Genomic DNA, 17,358 nt, shown 5'->3' with positions numbered 1-17,358 from the left:
ATGAGCTGTGGGTTACTGACTTCAAGCAGCCAAAACCTTACCCAAAAATCCAGTTCAATCCATTATATCCCAGTGAAAGAAACCATTCTGCCAGTGACAGTACGGGTCCCTCTTGTTTTGATTTTTTTTTTTAATTGTCTTGTTAATTGGTATTCGGCACAAATGGAAAAATTGGCATATTTTGTAATTTCAACAAAACAAGCGCAGAGGCAAGATCTGGATTTTAAATGTTTAATTTTTCATTAAAGTAATGCCTATCCATCCTATGTGCATAGGGATCTGCTGTTGTTTGATTTCACTGTTTTTTCCAGGCTGTTTTCCTACATCAGGTTTTTTTGCTCCATGTAAAAAACAGACCTGACTGCAAGATATGGTGATATATCCATATCCAGAAAAGCGAGTTATTTATGGTCATTGAGAGTGGAACAGGCTCTTACTTTAAGAAACTGTAAAAAAATGGTCTTAAACGACTTCAGAACATATTAGATCAAAATCAAGCACCTTCCATAATAAGTGCATAGACAAAACGATGGCTGAATCACTTAAACACTAACTGAAACACTAGAGAAATATATGGTCCTGGATTATTCTTCAAGTCCTGTGAAATGAGCAGCACTTTCTCATGTGCATCATCTCCCCTGAATGCACTTTATTACTCAGACTGAGAGGAGAATAGGACCCAGCTTCTGAAAAAGTGATTTAAAGCTGGATTAGTGGCACTGGTGAACAAAATCACTCCAAACCTGTGCAGTGTTTATGGGCCTTGGCCAGCCTTGATGGTCTCATAAGAACCTGAGACCAAAGGGAGCTGCTGCAGAATGCCTCCCTGTTGCTTGAACTCAAGGGTTATCCTCTGTATTTCCTTCAGAAATTATTTCAATTTGTGCAAAAATACATTGAGGATCTGCACAGTAATTTCTTCTGAAATTATATCTAAAAAAAGTACAGCAACTTTGTTAGAAATAGAGACATTGTCTCTTTCTCTTTTCCTAGCTGAAAACTTCATGAAAATTAAAAAGTTAATATAAAATATGTCATCTACTTATTAACTGTATAAGGTAAGTGTATCCACTACATTGGAAGGCAAATGAACAGTTCCAGTCTCCTGAAGGAAGCAGAGAGAAATTATTTCTGTCCTGAGTCACACACCCTGTTTGTGCCTGAGATAAAAATCAAACCCATGACCCCTCATTTCTGTACATTCTGTTCCTCGCAAAATAAAAACCATTTCAGGATCTTGAATCTGTTCTAGTGTGAATATCCAGGGCTGACAGAAACTGAAATTTCTTCCTAACCCCAAAACACAACCAGAATGGCACAAGCAGCAGGCCTCAGATGCATGCCAGCAGTAAGCAAGAAAGGTTTGCTTTCTCTTCATCTGCATTTTACAATGGAAAACAAATTCCCCAAATGAAAGGTGTGGTTTTAATCTTCCTTTTTGACAGCTCAGGTACCAACCAAAGCTTTAAAACACATTAATCTGACAAGGAGCATCACAAGACTGAGAGTTGAGAAGAAACTAGAATTCATGTTTAAACCCTCAAAGAAGCAATGAGGTTTTTTGTTCCCTGAAAAAATATCCATTGGGATAAACAGTCATTTTCTTATTGTATAAGAAAGCAAGTATATTAAAATTTCTGGATGATTTGAAAGAAAAAACGTGTTACTGAATAAAAAATTAGCCCCCATTGACAAACATCAAGAAAAAGCCAGTTCTCAAAATCTCTCCTGCTTGCAAAAGGTGAGTGAATGTGCAAATTACTGCACAGACTTTAAAAGAAAAATAATACAGCCAGCATTTTTAAAATTACCAAATTCAGTTACTCCAGGATGATATGGTGAGATCTTCTGGGAAAGTAATTGGCTGAGATGCCATTAATGGTTATTAGTACACAGATATGGCATGTTTGGGATGTTAAACCTTCAGAGTCCGTGAGGCTGATGGTCAGTGTGATAGGGTTGTGGTAAGAGAACATTCAAAATTGTTCTCAGCAGTCTCAGAAAGAGCCTTCAGAACCATTTAATGGCTCCAGAAATTCCAATCAGACCCCAAAAGCTGTCAAATCTAGGCCTACTTGGATACCCTGAATTCAAAATCCAGCCTGGCTTGGGATTTCTGAGCTAAACCTTCACAGAATCAAAAACTCACTGAGAGAGATGGGTTGAGGTTACAAACACATATTCAGAGCAGCTCAATCAGATACAGATGTTGCAGACGAGGATATGCAGATTTCAAGTTAAACCAATACAACTTGTTACTATTTTAATAGAACACTGACCAGGAAAGGGCCCCTCTCCCAGGATGACACTGTTGTTATCACAGCATAAGAGATTTACACATCACCTAGAGGAACACCTAAGTCCTCTAGGTGATGTGTAAATCACATCACCTAGAGAGATACATATGACCATTCTGTGAAACTGAGCAACCATTTAATAGGACAAGCAAAAAAATCATTTGAAGCTGAACTATCAGAGAGCGAACACAAATATTTATAACTGAATCGCTGTGAAAAATTCCCAGTCTGACATAGCATCCAACTGAAATGGCCCACATGGAGTGTAGATCCATGAAACTGCAGGGAAGGTGGAAGAGATGTAAAACATGAGCACTTTGGGTCACCTGGAGTGTTTGTTTCTGAGGGCCAGGAGCAATCCACTGCAGAGGAACACTCCCAGGGAAAACACCAGCAGGACAGGACACAGCCCAGCTGAGTGAGCTCTCACCATCATAAGGAATATTTCAATTGCTGGGATTAGAAAAACAAAAAAATCAGTCACTACTGCATCTCCTGTTATTACCCATTTCTAAGCAAGAAATAAATCCCTCTTTTTGTTTTGTTTTAAAACACGTGAAATTAAGGTGTTTAAATTAGCCAACAATCAAAGGGTGCAGACAATTGGCAAAATTTCTCTGCAAGACTACTGCAGTTTGAGCCTGCAAGGTTCTGTTTCTCCTCCTCACCTTCCTCCCCACCCCTGCAATGCACCACTGGCATCTCCAAACCCTGCTTTTCCTCAGTGGCAGTGAGGCCCTGCAGATCCTGTCCTTTGCTCTGAAATCCCAGAAACCACTACTCTGCATCATGCCACCTAAACCCACTGAGTGACCCAGCACCAAAATCTTTTCCATCTAACAGCCAGGCTTGGACAACTACCACCACAAAACTGAATTTTTCCTCCCTGTAAATGTAGGCCACAATGATAACAGTAAAATTCCACCTTATTGTTTACCTGCACTTAAGGGCAGCCCCAAAGGCTTTCAAGAATTCCTGAGAATGTGAGTACTTGGCATTATGGCTTTAGGATAAAATATGGCTCTATTTTTGCACATTATTTAAATTACCTTACATTTTTTATTTGCACTGTTATTAAACTGTAATGAATTTATTTGTTTATGGAAGTGTGCACTGCATGTCTAGTACTGTTCCATAATAGCTGGATTTAGAGCTAGCCTCTGATTTCTATCCTAGACATCATTAAACAATTTATTTTCTGTGATAGGGGAATGTGCTCTTGGGCAAGAGCTCTCCATTAATATGAATTATTAACAATATGTATATACATGCATTATGGATTTAAAAGATGAAAAGAAAGCTTGCCAGTTATTCTATGGAGCTTTCTCCATCCACGAGGCCACTGAATTTCAGTCAGCTGTCTGCTGAATGGTCACAGACAGGGAATCCCTGATGACCATTAGGGTTTTGCTTTCCTGTTGCTAGAATTCCAGCAGCATTCTAGCAATTTTAGCAGTGTTCTGCAGTGCTTCAGAACAAAATTCTCTGGCTGGCAGTATCTGCTCAGCCCTGCACTGCTCCTCCCCATTGCAAGGTGGAGATGTAAAGCAGCCAACAGCTCCCCAGGCATCCACACTCCCTGGAAAGGGGTCTCAGCTCTGCCATCAAAAAGGCACAGTAGTTTTATTTAGAAACATCTTGCAAAGAGGGATGTTTGGGTAGCTGCAGCATTTGAGGAAAATCCTGTCACATTTAGCTGCTCCTGCTGATGCATCTCTCAAAATCCTGCGTGGTAATGGAACAACGGAGGGGAGAGGCAGCTCTGATGTGACACTGTGACACAGCAACACACAGAGCCTGCTGCACTCCCATCTCAAGTCTCTCTCAACCCACACACTGAACTGGCCTCCACTTGTGTTTCCCTGCATCTGAAGAACACTCTAAAGAGCTGCTTGTGTCTTTAGCCCTTCCAGGTAATTAGTCCCCGAGCTGCTGCAGGATTCCTGTGCTGTGGCAGGAAAACCCAGCCCTCGCCATCCTGGGGTTAAAAAGCAGAAGTATCCCGGCAGGATAATGGAATAAAAAGGAAGCAGAGGGGTTCTAGAGATTAATTATCACTAATTTCTACAGGCTTGAGTAGAATTTATGGAAACTGTCTTTAACAACTCTTGCGGCAGTGCCTCCCCTCTACCCAGCCTCATTTGTAGCTCTTTGCTCCACCACCCAGCTCCTCAATATTGGCAGGTCTGACTCCCCTCATCCCTGCCTTTCCTTTCTCTCCAAAAGTAAAACCACTTTCTACTGTTCTTCAAGACACTCTTCAGAGCAGCAATTCCTGCTGCCCCTGTGCATACTGTCCTACTTCCCATACAACACTGCTGCCCAAAATTCAGCTCCCAGTACTTGGCTGGTGACTCAAAACTGCTTTTTCTTGCACAGATGTTATCTGTGAAAGGGTATTTTACATTTTATGTAAAATATAATTACTATTGCTCTTTTTCTTCATTATCATTTTCTTACCTTACACAACTCCCTCAAGAAACCTTTTGTGATCAACACTCTGTATCTCACCCCAACACTTAGCTTCTATTTCATCTGCTTTTTACAACCTTAATAGCATTTTACCTTTTTTATTAACCAATAACACATTCAATGGCCCACATCACTTTATGGAAAATAAACCACAAAATAGCCCCCCCATCCATCCCAGACTGGGTTTCCTTTTATGGCTTCAAGAACAGAGTCCTGACTGACCTCTGCCATGAGCAGGCAACTGCACCAACATCCAACAGAGCTGAGGAAACCCAGCTGGAGACCTGAGACTTCTTCAACTGGTGGCACTGGAAGAAAATAACTTCCTTTTTGTTTCTTCTGCTCCTGGAGAATGACAAGTTAACAAAAGGTGAGCAAGCATGCAGCTGTAGGCAGCGGCAGGGAGAGCAACAGGCTTATTTTGCACACTGAGGGTTCTCTCCATGAATAATTTCTCCAGAGAGAAAAGGGGCTTTATTAAGAGAAAACTGTGTGCAGATTTCCTCCTGCTAACCTGACTTTTTCTTTTTTCTTGACACTGATGGATTGACAGACCAGCTGAGGCAAACAGCACTGCTAATTTCAGTGGTAAAAAGATACAAAGCAGAGGCACCTAATAAAAAGCAAGTGAAATAACTTTATGCAACTTTCCTCCACCCTCAAGAGGAAAAGATAGGTTCATTATATTATAACCACTTTTTTCCTCATTTTTCTGTGTCAATATTCCTCCCTTCAACAATTTCTCCCCTTCTGCTATGTAGATTTCAAATAAGATATTCACATCACTACTTAAATATGCCTAGAAAAAAAAAATCCTAAACCAGTAACCTGGTACATGTGTACAAACACACACACGCACACCTGAAGATGTATAAACACCAAAATGCAGGTAAGGTTCCATTTTCACTTACAGTCCCACAAGAAAAAGTATGATTTAGGCATTGTCCAATTCAGGTTTCCTCCCTCCAGCATCTCCTACAGTGATTGCTTCAGCAGGCATTATTGGCATGGAGAGAGAGATTTCTCTGGATTGCACTGTCATTCTTTCCAGCACTCCCAGTGACATAAAAGCCATTTATAGAAGAGTCTGTTACATGCAAGAAGCTTTGGGGTCAAATGACTTAGCTGTTAAATCTGAGTTGCATTGCAACAAGTGAGCTGGGCTTCACTTTCTCTGTATTCACAGTAGTGCAAATATATTCATTTAAATGAATCTCCTAATTCTTCCTGTAGGTTTCACTGGATTGAATCAAGGTAAGACTGCACTAGAAGTGTAAAATTTTTCCTTATGTAAATGTCAATTTTTTCTTTATGTCATGTAGGATTTTGAATGTTCAATACTTACTTGTTGTTTCTCATCCATGAGAAAGGTACACAGGTTTTATCCAGCTGATTTAAAAACAAGTATTTTCAAAATTATTTTCCTGTTTGCTGTTTCTTTTGAGGAAAAAAAAATCTCTTTTGAAGTCTCATTCATATCAAACAAACACCACTTCTGATTTAAGAGCAACCATCTTTAATTCTCATAAATAACACTGTATTCATTGTGGGTTCACATGTGAAGCTTACTAATGCTTTTCTCTACATGGATTTGCACATTTTGATCTTCTCCCAGCAAAAATAAAGACTACTGAGGCATTATGTTACCTGCATATTGTATTAATGTAGTTCTACTTATTAAAATGTCTAGGTGAGCCTGTACAGGTAGAGAAATAAATATTCCAATGAACTGTTTTTCTCTTTGGTATTAGACTAGAAGAACATGTAGAAACTAGACTAGAAACATGTACATGCCCATGTTTCAAAACACTGATGATACAGAACAGAAATTTTAAAGACAGAACTTTATAGTCATTAATTATATAAACAGCTTGGCAACAAAGGAGGTAGAAGACTGATTAAAAATTGATTCATTTTCCTTTACTGGACTGTGCTCCTCATCACACCTCATGAAATTATTATTTACCTGAAAGCAGCAAGTATTAGGCAGTTTTAATAAATAAAGAGGCCTTATGCTCCAGGTCAATATAAATCCTCAGTAACGCTAATGGCAAATCTTCCTTAGACTCCATTGGTTTCAAAAATTCACTAACAGGTCAAAATTTAGACTCAGGGTAGACATTCTCCCTTATAACCTTTTATAAATACCCATAAAATAAAACAGAAGCTTGAAGCAAAAAATAAGATGTCTTATAATTTGTAAAGTTGGTATACACTAATTATTGCAGATGAAAGTAATAAAATAGCCTGGTTCATTTTCATAAATAGGCAAATTCCCATAAACTCTGATAATCTTATTCACAGAGAAAAAGAGAAAACTTTATAATGTTCCTCAAGAAAAGAGGAGAAGGGAGGACATAATGTACAAAATCATGCCTGCTGCAAATACTAAATCAAAATGATCTATGAAATAACATACACATTTAGATAGTCAGTCACGTTAATTTAAAAATATCCAATGATCTTGATACAGTAAAAATGCCTTTACTTTCAATAAAGAGAGTTAATATAGAGCTGTAATATTTTACAACTGGTAGGCACATGGCATAAATGTGTGCACTGCTGCACATACACAAGCCTTTAGGCAATGTACAGTAATTGGAGAGCAGAAAATGAATGTATGGAGTTTAGAATATGTACACTCTTAGCACCACAGCAAAACAACCATCAGATTAAAATTTACCACCTTACTTACAAACAAGGAACTGTCTTCAAAATACATTCACGTGGTCATAATGTATTGCCTTAATCTGGGGGAGCTAACAAAACCCTTGGCATTGCAGCACGAGTGATTTTTGGTGGTTACAAACCAAAGCCAGAGGCTGTACATAAATTTACACCAAGGAAGAACCTGAACAAATATATTTAAAGCTGTATTTTTACTGCAGCATATAAAGTAAATATTATCATAACAGAAAACAGTTATTTTGAGGGAAAAGCACAGTTGCAGAAAAGAAACTTGTCAGAAAAATTATAGCCATGTGATCTGTTGTATTAGCAGCACATCATCATTTACAGGAATAAAGAAAATTCGATGTTCCAATAGCTTTGGAAAGCTTTGTTTAAATACCATACCAAAAAGGACTCTTACAAGTGCAAAAAGTTGACCAGCTAATAAGAAGTTAACACTCCAGGTAAAGAAGACATTGCTTCACGACCATTATAAAAGTGAAAGGTAAAACCATTCTCACTCAATGATCCTCCACACAAAGTGTTTCTTTTACCAATGTCTGTGACCTGCAGTTTCTCCGTGGGCCACAGCCCATTGCCCACCCGTGTAGGATCTGAAACTTGATTTCTCCCCAGCAATTAACTCATGCAGCTTCTAGATTGTGAAGGAAACCAAATTAACAGCCCCATTCTCTGCATACATTGGCAACATTTAAAAAATTCTGCGCACTTACAGACACAAGAGACACAACAAGAGCCCAGTTACTCCAAAGTGTCTCTCAGAGCATTCCTCAATGCCCAAGAGCTCCTCCAGACCATTGTTTCGTGGCTCACATTACCTGAGAAATGGAACGTCCCCAGGAAGGTCAGTCTGGCCAGGCTGCAGCTTTCTAAGGACCAAAATAAAGGTTTTCTTCTCATCTCAGTGGAACACAGTGCCTTTTCAGGAGTTTCTCTGCAGAGCTGGTCTGGGAATCACAAATCCTCTAGCCTCACACAGGGCTTGATCCCAAGGTCTAATTCTTGCCCTTCAGGAGGAGCACTTTTACTGCTTGCACTGGGAAGAAATCCCAGTGAATTCTAAACTTGGCAAAGTGAGCTTAGACAGGAGCTTAGACACACTAGATCTGTGCAAATTTGTAAATTCAGAAGTAAATTACTTAGATTTAAGGAATTGGGTAGAATTGATTTAGGATCATAAAAATTCAATTATTTAGCATTTGCAATAGTTTTTGTTTCTAAATTAAACTACCAATTTATGGAATAAAAATACACATTTAATCTAAAATACCAGATAAAAGATACAAAAGAAGAACTACCCTTATATAACTTACTAGGAAATATGTATTTAATAATAAACCAGAAACTCAAAAGAATATTTCATTAGGTAATTTAATTTAGTGTGTTCAATTTGAAACTTAACTTATGATTTATTTTTATACTGCTTTTGCTTTTACATATGAAGTCACATATACAAACAGTTCTAGCATTAAAGGCAATACCATCTTAGAAAATTATTACATTTTATGGTTATTAGTCTTATATTTTAAATAGTTTATACACTATTGAACAGCAATTACAGTAGATAATAAAGAATTGTGCAATGTCTTAAAACTGTTTAACAACCTAAAATAATTTAAATTGTAAGGAAAAAAGAAGAATTCAAAGGTGTTGGAACATTTTGGTGGAAAAAAATGTGGACTTCCAAGTTCACAGATGGGATTTTTCAATGAACATTGCAACTGAAAATTTTAAATTGGCTACTTTTACTCTGCCAGAACGTGCAGTCGTATTAGTCCTATGTGGATTCCTTTTTCTTTTTTTCTCTGTGATGAGATGGGCTTTGTCTTTGATGGGAGATCAGAAGGCAGGGCACTGTGTGTGCTGCCTCCCACAGAGAGGAGGGCAGAGGGGCAGGAGCCAGGACACGTCACCCAAGGGACCCCGATCACCCAGGACAACCCTCCCGCCTCCAATGGGCCGCAGGAGCTGTAGAGGGGAGACAAGCACCTTCTGCAGCAGACTCTTGAAACAAAGCAGGATAAAGTCACTTAGTCCTGTATTTCTCAGGTACCACATGAATAGAAATGGGCATCCACCTGAAGTTAGAGCTAGAGAAAATATGCCTTCCCTCTGGCATTGCAGGGGTGGGTGCTCCCCACTCTCACTCCCTGCTGCAAGCCTCGGGTGGGGGGTCCGGGCACTCTCCAGAACCTGGCTGCTCATCTGCTCTTCCTTAGCAACTTTTTGCTTTTTAACGCATAGATTAGCCCTTTGAGACCACACAACATGGGAAGCTCACGTCCCTTGAGCAGGTGACTCTGTAATCACAGTGGCAAGATGTTGCTTGCCACAGTTTTGATGTGATATGCTACTAAAACTTGCAATATCCGTACAGGTAAGTCCTTGCAATATCCATACAGGTAAGTTCTAATGCTATCGATGAAGAAAATAAGATCCAGATATATACATGTTGTAAGATATAGCATTACTTTATGCCTGTAGCTATTAATATGCAGTGTCTATTAATAATGCTTAAAATTCACTATTCTTTCAGTTCGACTTTATATGATTTTTATTATAGTATATAAAAAGGTGCAAAGAAGTAATTAATGGGGAGAGCCTACCTACCTTTTCTTATGGAGGGCCTACTTCTAGCACTAACCTTCATGCTGCAAATCCTTGGCTTCACTGACATGATAACACTTCATTTTAACTCAAAGGGATGGCTCTACTTCAGAATGACTTCTGCTTTTATTCTGGACCGTCGCAGGCATGGCTCTGATATACCTCATGCTACAGCAAATGAGGAGATTTCACCAGCTAAAGCTGGGTGAGGTCTGACAGCAACAAAAAGGCTGCAGAGGTAGGGAGAAGTCTCTGAAACACAGTTAGAAACAATGGCAGTACATTATTACTTCAATTAATCTCTACTCTGTGGTATTCTATTTCTTTAGTGAAATGCTGCAGGAAGGATGGGGGTGAAGTGAGGTAAGAATTTGTATCAAACCCTGGTGGGTTTCCTGATGTCCCCTTCATGCTGCTGTGTTCTTGCTGCCTTCACACGCTGCCCAGCAGCAAGGACCTCTCTCTGCTTGGTGGAACCAAGGCTCTACCCTTCCACTACAAGCAATATTCCCTCCAAGCCAAGCTGCTGTCAATATTGGCCTTTCTTCCCCTTCCATCACCAGCATTATGTTTATTACATTGTCCTTCTGTGGTTTGGTATGGAAGGGATCAGCTCCACCAGTCAGCAGTGTGTGCACACAGTACAAGTGGGCAAAATTTGTCACGGTGACATCAAGCTGCTAACACAAACACATCTATTACCCTTTCTCTCTGGCTTGGTGAGACAGCTGCCCTCGAGGTATCGGCCTCTGAGCCTCCCTGATAAATCACTGGCATGTAGGAAACCTGGTTATCCCAACATAGCAGGGGCAGAGGACGCTATTCAGCTGCAGAAGGACATGGAAGAACAACATCCATGAGGCTTATAATGAAAGATTTTTGATATACTTAAGTAGTTAACAAAAATTTATTGCAAGAGATAGTTTGTCACTAGATTTACAGTTTCAGAGAACATAGTACAAAACATAGTGCATCAGCTTTGTCTAAACATTAAATAGGTGCAAATACACAAAGATAAAAAAACGAAAAAGTGAATACTTTACAACATAAGTTATAGAACTATAAATATATTTTATATACATTATACATATTCTAAGACATGATTTTCACATATATATATATAGTTCATAATTAGTATCAGACTATTCAGTGCTTTAGTAATAGTGTAGGTCTCAATGTTTGTTGCATCGTTATACTTACAGTAAATCCTTCCCGAGGAGCAAGGAATTTTAACCAGTTTAAGAAACAGCAGTTTGGGTGAAGGCTTTTTTTTTTTTTTCTTCTTTTTTGTTTTTAATTTCGTGTCCTAGAAGAGCGGCTGCAGGGGGATGACGGCGGGGTGTGGGGCCAGCAGAGAGGGGAAGCCGGCGGGGTGCGGCAGCGGCGGGAAGGGCAGCGGCGCGGGCGGCAGCACGGCGGGCGGCAGCAGCGGCAGTGGCGGCGGTGCCACCAGCGCGGCCTGGCCCGCCGGGGACACGGCCAGCTGGGCTAAGGGCTGGGCCCTGGACAGGGCCGGCACCTGCGACAGGAACTGCTGGTGCGGCTGCAGCACCTTGAGCACCCCGGCGTGATGCTGCAGCACGGTGTGGTGGATGGTGGTCACCGAGCTGGAGCGCAGCGGGGGCGGTGGCAGCGGTGGCAGCGGCAGCGGAGAGCCCGGTGGGGCCAGGGCAAACTTCACCTTGGCCGACAGCACATTCTGTGGCACCATCTGCTGAGGATAGGCCTCTGAGGGGAGCTCCTTGAATTTCTCCGGGCTGTCAGGAGGGAAGAGCAGGGTCTGGTTGGGCAGGGGGAAGGGGGCTATCAGCTGCTCGGTGGTCAGGAAGGTGTGGGTGTTTAGGTGTGCTTCTTTGAATGGCAAGGGAGGGGGGCTGCTAAATATGCCGGGATTACACTGCAGCCATTCGCCGGCCACCTCGCCCATCTTCTCGTGCGGGAGAGACTCGGCCAGCTCATAATGGCAAAGATAGGATTTGGGGGGAGCTTGTTCCAGGTGTCTGTTGGGGACGGGAACTTTGTAACGAGCTTGGTTTTCGCGGCTGTTGACATTTTCCTTTTTCTTTCCCTCTTGGGGGACACCCTGTTTGACAGCAGCCGCTGGAGCACTGTGCTGGGGGGCAGCAGGAGCAGCAGAAGTTGTGACGGTGCCATCGGGAAGCATGGCCGGTGTGCTCTCCATCACTGCACACGCCGTCGCTTTATCATCTTCCACCACCTGTGGGCCAGCACTTTCTAGAGGTGCCTTGCTCTCCTCCAGCTCCATTGTTTCATCCCTATCTTTTGCATCGTCATCTCTGGGAGCTGCATTAGCTTCCTCTAGATTGTCTTGAGTTGGTAAGTCCCCCAGAATATTTAACGTAGAACTGGTGGAATTTTCTTTGGAAGATTCAGAGGTCTCACTTTTTGCATTCCTGTCAAGGAAAACATGATGGATCCTTGTCTTCCTTTTCCTGCGTTTCCCTTTTGCCTTGTGGTGGGCACCTAAAGCATGTCCTTGCCTTAGGTATTCCTCTGCTGATAATGCCTGTCCACAGGAGCTTTCATCCGAGGAAGAGGAACAGGAATACATGTGCTGCCTCCGCTTGCGGTGTGGCTTCTCAGGCTCTTCTGTCAGAACACTGTAACCCCTCTTTGTGGGCTGGTTTTGGCTCGGCCCCTTCTCCTCACTGCACTGTCCCAAGCATTTATGCTCTGGGCTACAGCTTGGCCTCCTGACTTTCCAGCTGCAGCACATTTTGGAGTGCCTTAGGCTGTGCCTCCTGGAGCTCAGCTGCTTGGCCTGCCTCCGGGAGCTCCCTTTGCTCTTCCTGTGTGCTCCCTTACAACCATGGTGATGATGGCCACTGCTTTTTGCACTCCAAAAGCCACACCAGCCTCTGTCCCAGTGTATGTGATCTGCTGCAGACACGACTCTCTTAGGACCATTGTCAATGCTGAATTTTGGCTGTGACTGCTGCACCTCACCTGCAGTTAACCAGGTATTTCCTGCATCATGCCTGCACTTCTCTGCATTATTTTGGAGGAGCTGATATTTATTTTCATCTCTGTAAGTAACTTCTTTTTCAGCTCCTGGAGACATCTCCATTTCTGCTACTGTTGTGTCTCCACAGTGATGATAATGACAGTGACATAATTTTCTTCTTCTTTTCCGTTTTCTGCTTTTGTGAAGCCATTTCTCATGGCCTTCTTTGATCCAGACTTTGTTGTATTTCTCATCTATCACAGTGTTTTGTCGTAAGGGGTTATGAGATATGTGATACTTTTCTATTTTTCTAATCCTGAATGACTCATCCAAGGGCACTTTGTTTTGATTTTTTGCAAGGTCACAATTTCTGAAGAGGGAAACATCACTTAACAGGGGTATTGTATAGTCGCACACATTTTTATTCACTTCTACTTCATAATCACCACACTCTGAAGTAGGTCTTTTTGTAACATCTGAAACTAAGATGTGATCAGATTCAGTTTTATGGTGCAAATGAGGTATGTTTGGTTGATGCTTGGGCTTTTCTTGGCTTTCACTTGCTCTTGATGACTTAAAATCAAAATATAAAGGATTACAGCTATAAGAAATTGATGGGTCTGTACTTGTATAAATTAACATTTCTGATGGCCACTGAAGAACATTTGATCCATATTTGCTAAGAACAGGAACAAAGGGCTGACAAGGTCTCTTGTATACATCTGGTTTGCTCTTTGGGACTCCACTACTTTCTTCAGACGGTGCTGGAGCTGCTGCATCAGCCCCCACAGTTTTTATTTCAGTTTCAATTGCAGGTGGATCCCTGTTCCCACCACTACAGTTTTCCTCTGCAGCATCCTGCAGAGAGGAACAATCCTCCACCAGTTCCTGCTCAGGAGCTCTGTTTGCCTGCAGCTCTGGGGAATGGGGCAGGACCTGGGCACTGTCTGCAGGCAGGGCCAGCCTTTGGTCCCCTAATTCAGCCACACTCACATCCACGCCGTGGCCATCCGTGTCTGAGGACACCAGCTGCTTTGAGTGGGGCATGGCAGGAGGCAAGGCTGGGCTCTCCAGCACCCTGCCCCCTTCACTGGACAGCTCCTTGGACTCCTGAGCCTCAGGAGCCTCTGCTGTGTCCATGCATTTTTCCACCAGTGGGTGAGAACAGTTGTGTTTCTCCTCAGGGCACACAACTATTTCTGCAGCTGCCGAAGGAGACTGAAGGTTGCACGTTCCTGGGACAAACCTACTCCTTCTGCTAAATCCATGCTCCATGGAGGCCTCCTCATTAAACTCATAGAAAACAGCAGCTGAAGACTCCAGTTTGACTGCTGCTTTCTTAGGAAAAGCAAAGGAGAACCCAACTCTGTGTCCTTGAGCTCCTTGAAGCTGATCTCCGCATTTGTTAGGGTCGGATTGGTGACCACCTGCATCTCCAGGGGAGGGAGAAATAGCAGAAGCAATGTCCTTGCAGTTCTGTGCATCGTGCATCAGTGTGCAGCTGAAATCCTGGCTCTTGGCAGAATCCGTGGCAGCACTTTTGGGGACATCACTGCAATCATCTCGCACAGTCACTGTGGTGGACTTGAACATAGGGCCGCTTCCAGGAGCACTAGGAAGGAAAATAAAACTTTGAGTCAATACTGCTCAGAGAGCTGCTGACAGAAACATGGTATTACATTGGTATTTAAGGGAGCCTTTTAAGCAAAGAGGAAGACTCTGTAGATATGTGCATTTAGACTACAAAAAAATGCCATCTTTTATAATAAAAATCAGTTGACTAGTAGTAAAAATTAGGATGAGTAAATATTACGCTCCCAGCTCCTTCATGTGAAGTTATCAGCTGAAGGACTAACATTCCTACAAAGTAGTTAACTTTTCCTAGACACACTGGCTGGCTAAAGGAGAAACTATCTGTCTCCACAAAAATCTTGCTTGTCCTCCCAGCAGACCACCACGGTTACAACACTATTACTACAGATTGCAGTTTTACATTCCTTCATGCTACAAAACACATTAAAACAGAGCGTGCTTCATAGAGCACTTCCCACGTCGTCATCATTCCAGAGCCTGCTGCTCTGCCCACAGGCAATCCCCCAGCAGCTCCCATCCTATTTGTGTGCACAGACCCAACCATCACCATCTCAGCAATTTCTTTCATGGAGAAATAAAACTGGGGAGAGGATTTCAGCTGGCAGGAGAAAAGTAAGTGATTCATCCCTCTTGAGAAAAAAATTTATCACTGTCTACTTCTGTTCTTCATTTCATGTCCTCTTCCCATCTGTTCTATTTGACTTAATAGGAAGAAGAGAGAAGAGGAAAAAGTGTTTAAGCTGACAATTTTCCAGGATCCACAAAAACTGCTCAGCACTAGGAGTAATGGACCTATGTTAAAACAATTTGTTTGTTTGTTTTAGCCAAATCACTCTGTGTTACAGTGCAGAGCAATATTCACTGATGAGTCACTGGTAAAACTTTCAAGAGTCATTTAGGACCCCAAGAAGTGCTGAGATGAAGAATAATGTCTTTACCCTATAGGTCTAGAAATTAAGGTAGAGGTTTTATGAGAAAGGGATTCCTCATGAGAATTCCTGCCTTGCCCACTTCTTTATAAATTTGAAATATATATTAAACCCACACACAAATCCTTTCTTTCACAGAATAAAATAGTGACTTCTACAAAACCAGCCTAGAAAATGCCAAAAAAATCCTACATGTCTGTTTATGTCACACCTCTAAGGATGCAAAATGATAGTAAATACCAATTATGAAATAAATAAATTAGGCTCAGATAGAAATTCTCCTTCAGGAAAAAGCAAGAGGATATTTAAAAAAAATGCCAAATAATCCAGAAACAACAAAGGCTTGCAAAATCTGTGCTTTGGGAGCATGGAAAAAGGAAAACAGTAAGTTCCTCTTTCCTCTTTCTCATGCAATATGCAAAATTGAAGTTTTGGAGCATGTTTAGGGGGAATGGTATCTAATATACTCAAGTATATTGGTTGGACTTCTCTGTTAGTTCATGTTGGGGTGGGGGGGAAGGCTGAATAAAGAGAAAACATTTGCACATGAGCATCTACATTTTTTCTTTCTTTTCTTCTCCAGAGATTACACTGTGACAGGTACATATATTTTCAGTGGCTTCTCAGTGTCAGAACTTTGTCATATTTTGAGAATTCAGTCACAACAAGCAAGCTCAACTCTAATTTCAGCAGCTAGACACAATACTAAAAATGTACGAGCAGCAAGGAGTCACTTTTGCAGAGGGAGGTAAACACTGTGCTGAGCAGGGGAGAAAGAAGCATTTACCTTTTAATATAAAAAATCTGGCTATTGAGATCTAAAGCTAGGTTTCTGGATGCTTTCCCAGGCGAGCATTTTGAAAACTAAATCGCAGAGATCTGTTACATCCTAGAGAGACAGACTGTGTTCCTCACCTCATCAATGAAGTAGTGTCAGCCTGCAAATGCATGACCTAGTTCACTCAGCTTTCAACCAAAGTGCCTGGTTTTATGAAATATATATGAAACACATCTTTTTTTAAACTAAAAATATGTGTCATTTTAGCTCAGCTGAAAAAGCAGTGTTAAACATTCATTCCTGCACACAGTGTGAATCAAACAGTGTGCACAGAATGCTTCCAAAACGCCCTAAAAACTCATGTGTGTGGCTACAGCCAAGGGTCTCCTGCATCCCACAGCATCAGCAAACAGTGGAGGGCTTATTTTAAAGTATTTTTGCTGTTTGAGCAGCTATGGACTTACCAGGTTCTCTCTTTCCTTAGCTCAGCTAGCTTGTGCAAACGTTGAAGGGCTTTCTCCTGTTTTCTTTCATCTTTTCGTGACTTAGATGCTACATTTCGAGCAAACTCCCTCTGTTTCAGCTCCTTCAGCCTCTGCAAGAAACAGCCACATAAATGCACATAAAAACCCCTGGGATGAGAAACATTTTCATGGCTCTTACTTGCTGGTAAGTGCCCACAGCATGAATTATTCTGAACCTAACCATTCAACAAATTTCAGGATTTCAAGGGAATAACCAAAATACCTAGAGGTGCTAGAGACAGGTTAGCCAGGCTAGAGACAGCCTAGAAAATTTTACTGTAGCTTTTGTCATGCTGTAGACCAGCCTCAGTAGGATGAGGCAAAGTTCATCCAGAATTTTGTTCATGATTCCTCCCCAAAACATTCCCCACAAGTTTTTGAGATTTCAATAAAAAACGAGACCAACGCAGGTACTTTTCTGCAAAGCCTCTCAAAAGCCTGCTGACCCCCCCAGAGGACAATAAACGTGGAATTTTTCTGCCCAAGATGCTGGGCATGGCAC

General features: G+C 41.6%; 1 protein-coding gene across 1 annotated transcript in view; it reads right to left on the bottom strand.

The window, feature by feature from the left end:
• Positions 1 to 10,955: 10,955 nt before the first annotated feature.
• Positions 10,956 to 17,358, bottom strand: part of ZNF804A (zinc finger protein 804A) — a 145,985-nt gene continuing 139,582 nt past the window's right edge. Inside the window, exons 3-4 of the mRNA XM_036386786.2 lie at positions 16,797 to 16,927; positions 10,956 to 14,644 (exon numbers count right to left, since the gene is read on the bottom strand). Coding sequence (XP_036242679.1) covers positions 11,374 to 14,644; positions 16,797 to 16,927 — 3,402 coding nt within the window. The 3' untranslated portion in view covers positions 10,956 to 11,373. The remainder of the gene's footprint in view (positions 14,645 to 16,796; positions 16,928 to 17,358) is intronic.

Source organism: Molothrus ater, chromosome 7 (genome assembly GCF_012460135.2).
Source record: "Molothrus ater isolate BHLD 08-10-18 breed brown headed cowbird chromosome 7, BPBGC_Mater_1.1, whole genome shotgun sequence".
Classification (NCBI taxonomy): Eukaryota; Metazoa; Chordata; class Aves; order Passeriformes; family Icteridae; genus Molothrus; species Molothrus ater.
The sequence above is the reverse complement of the archived record's forward strand: the minus strand, read 5'-3'. Positions and strand labels throughout refer to the sequence as shown.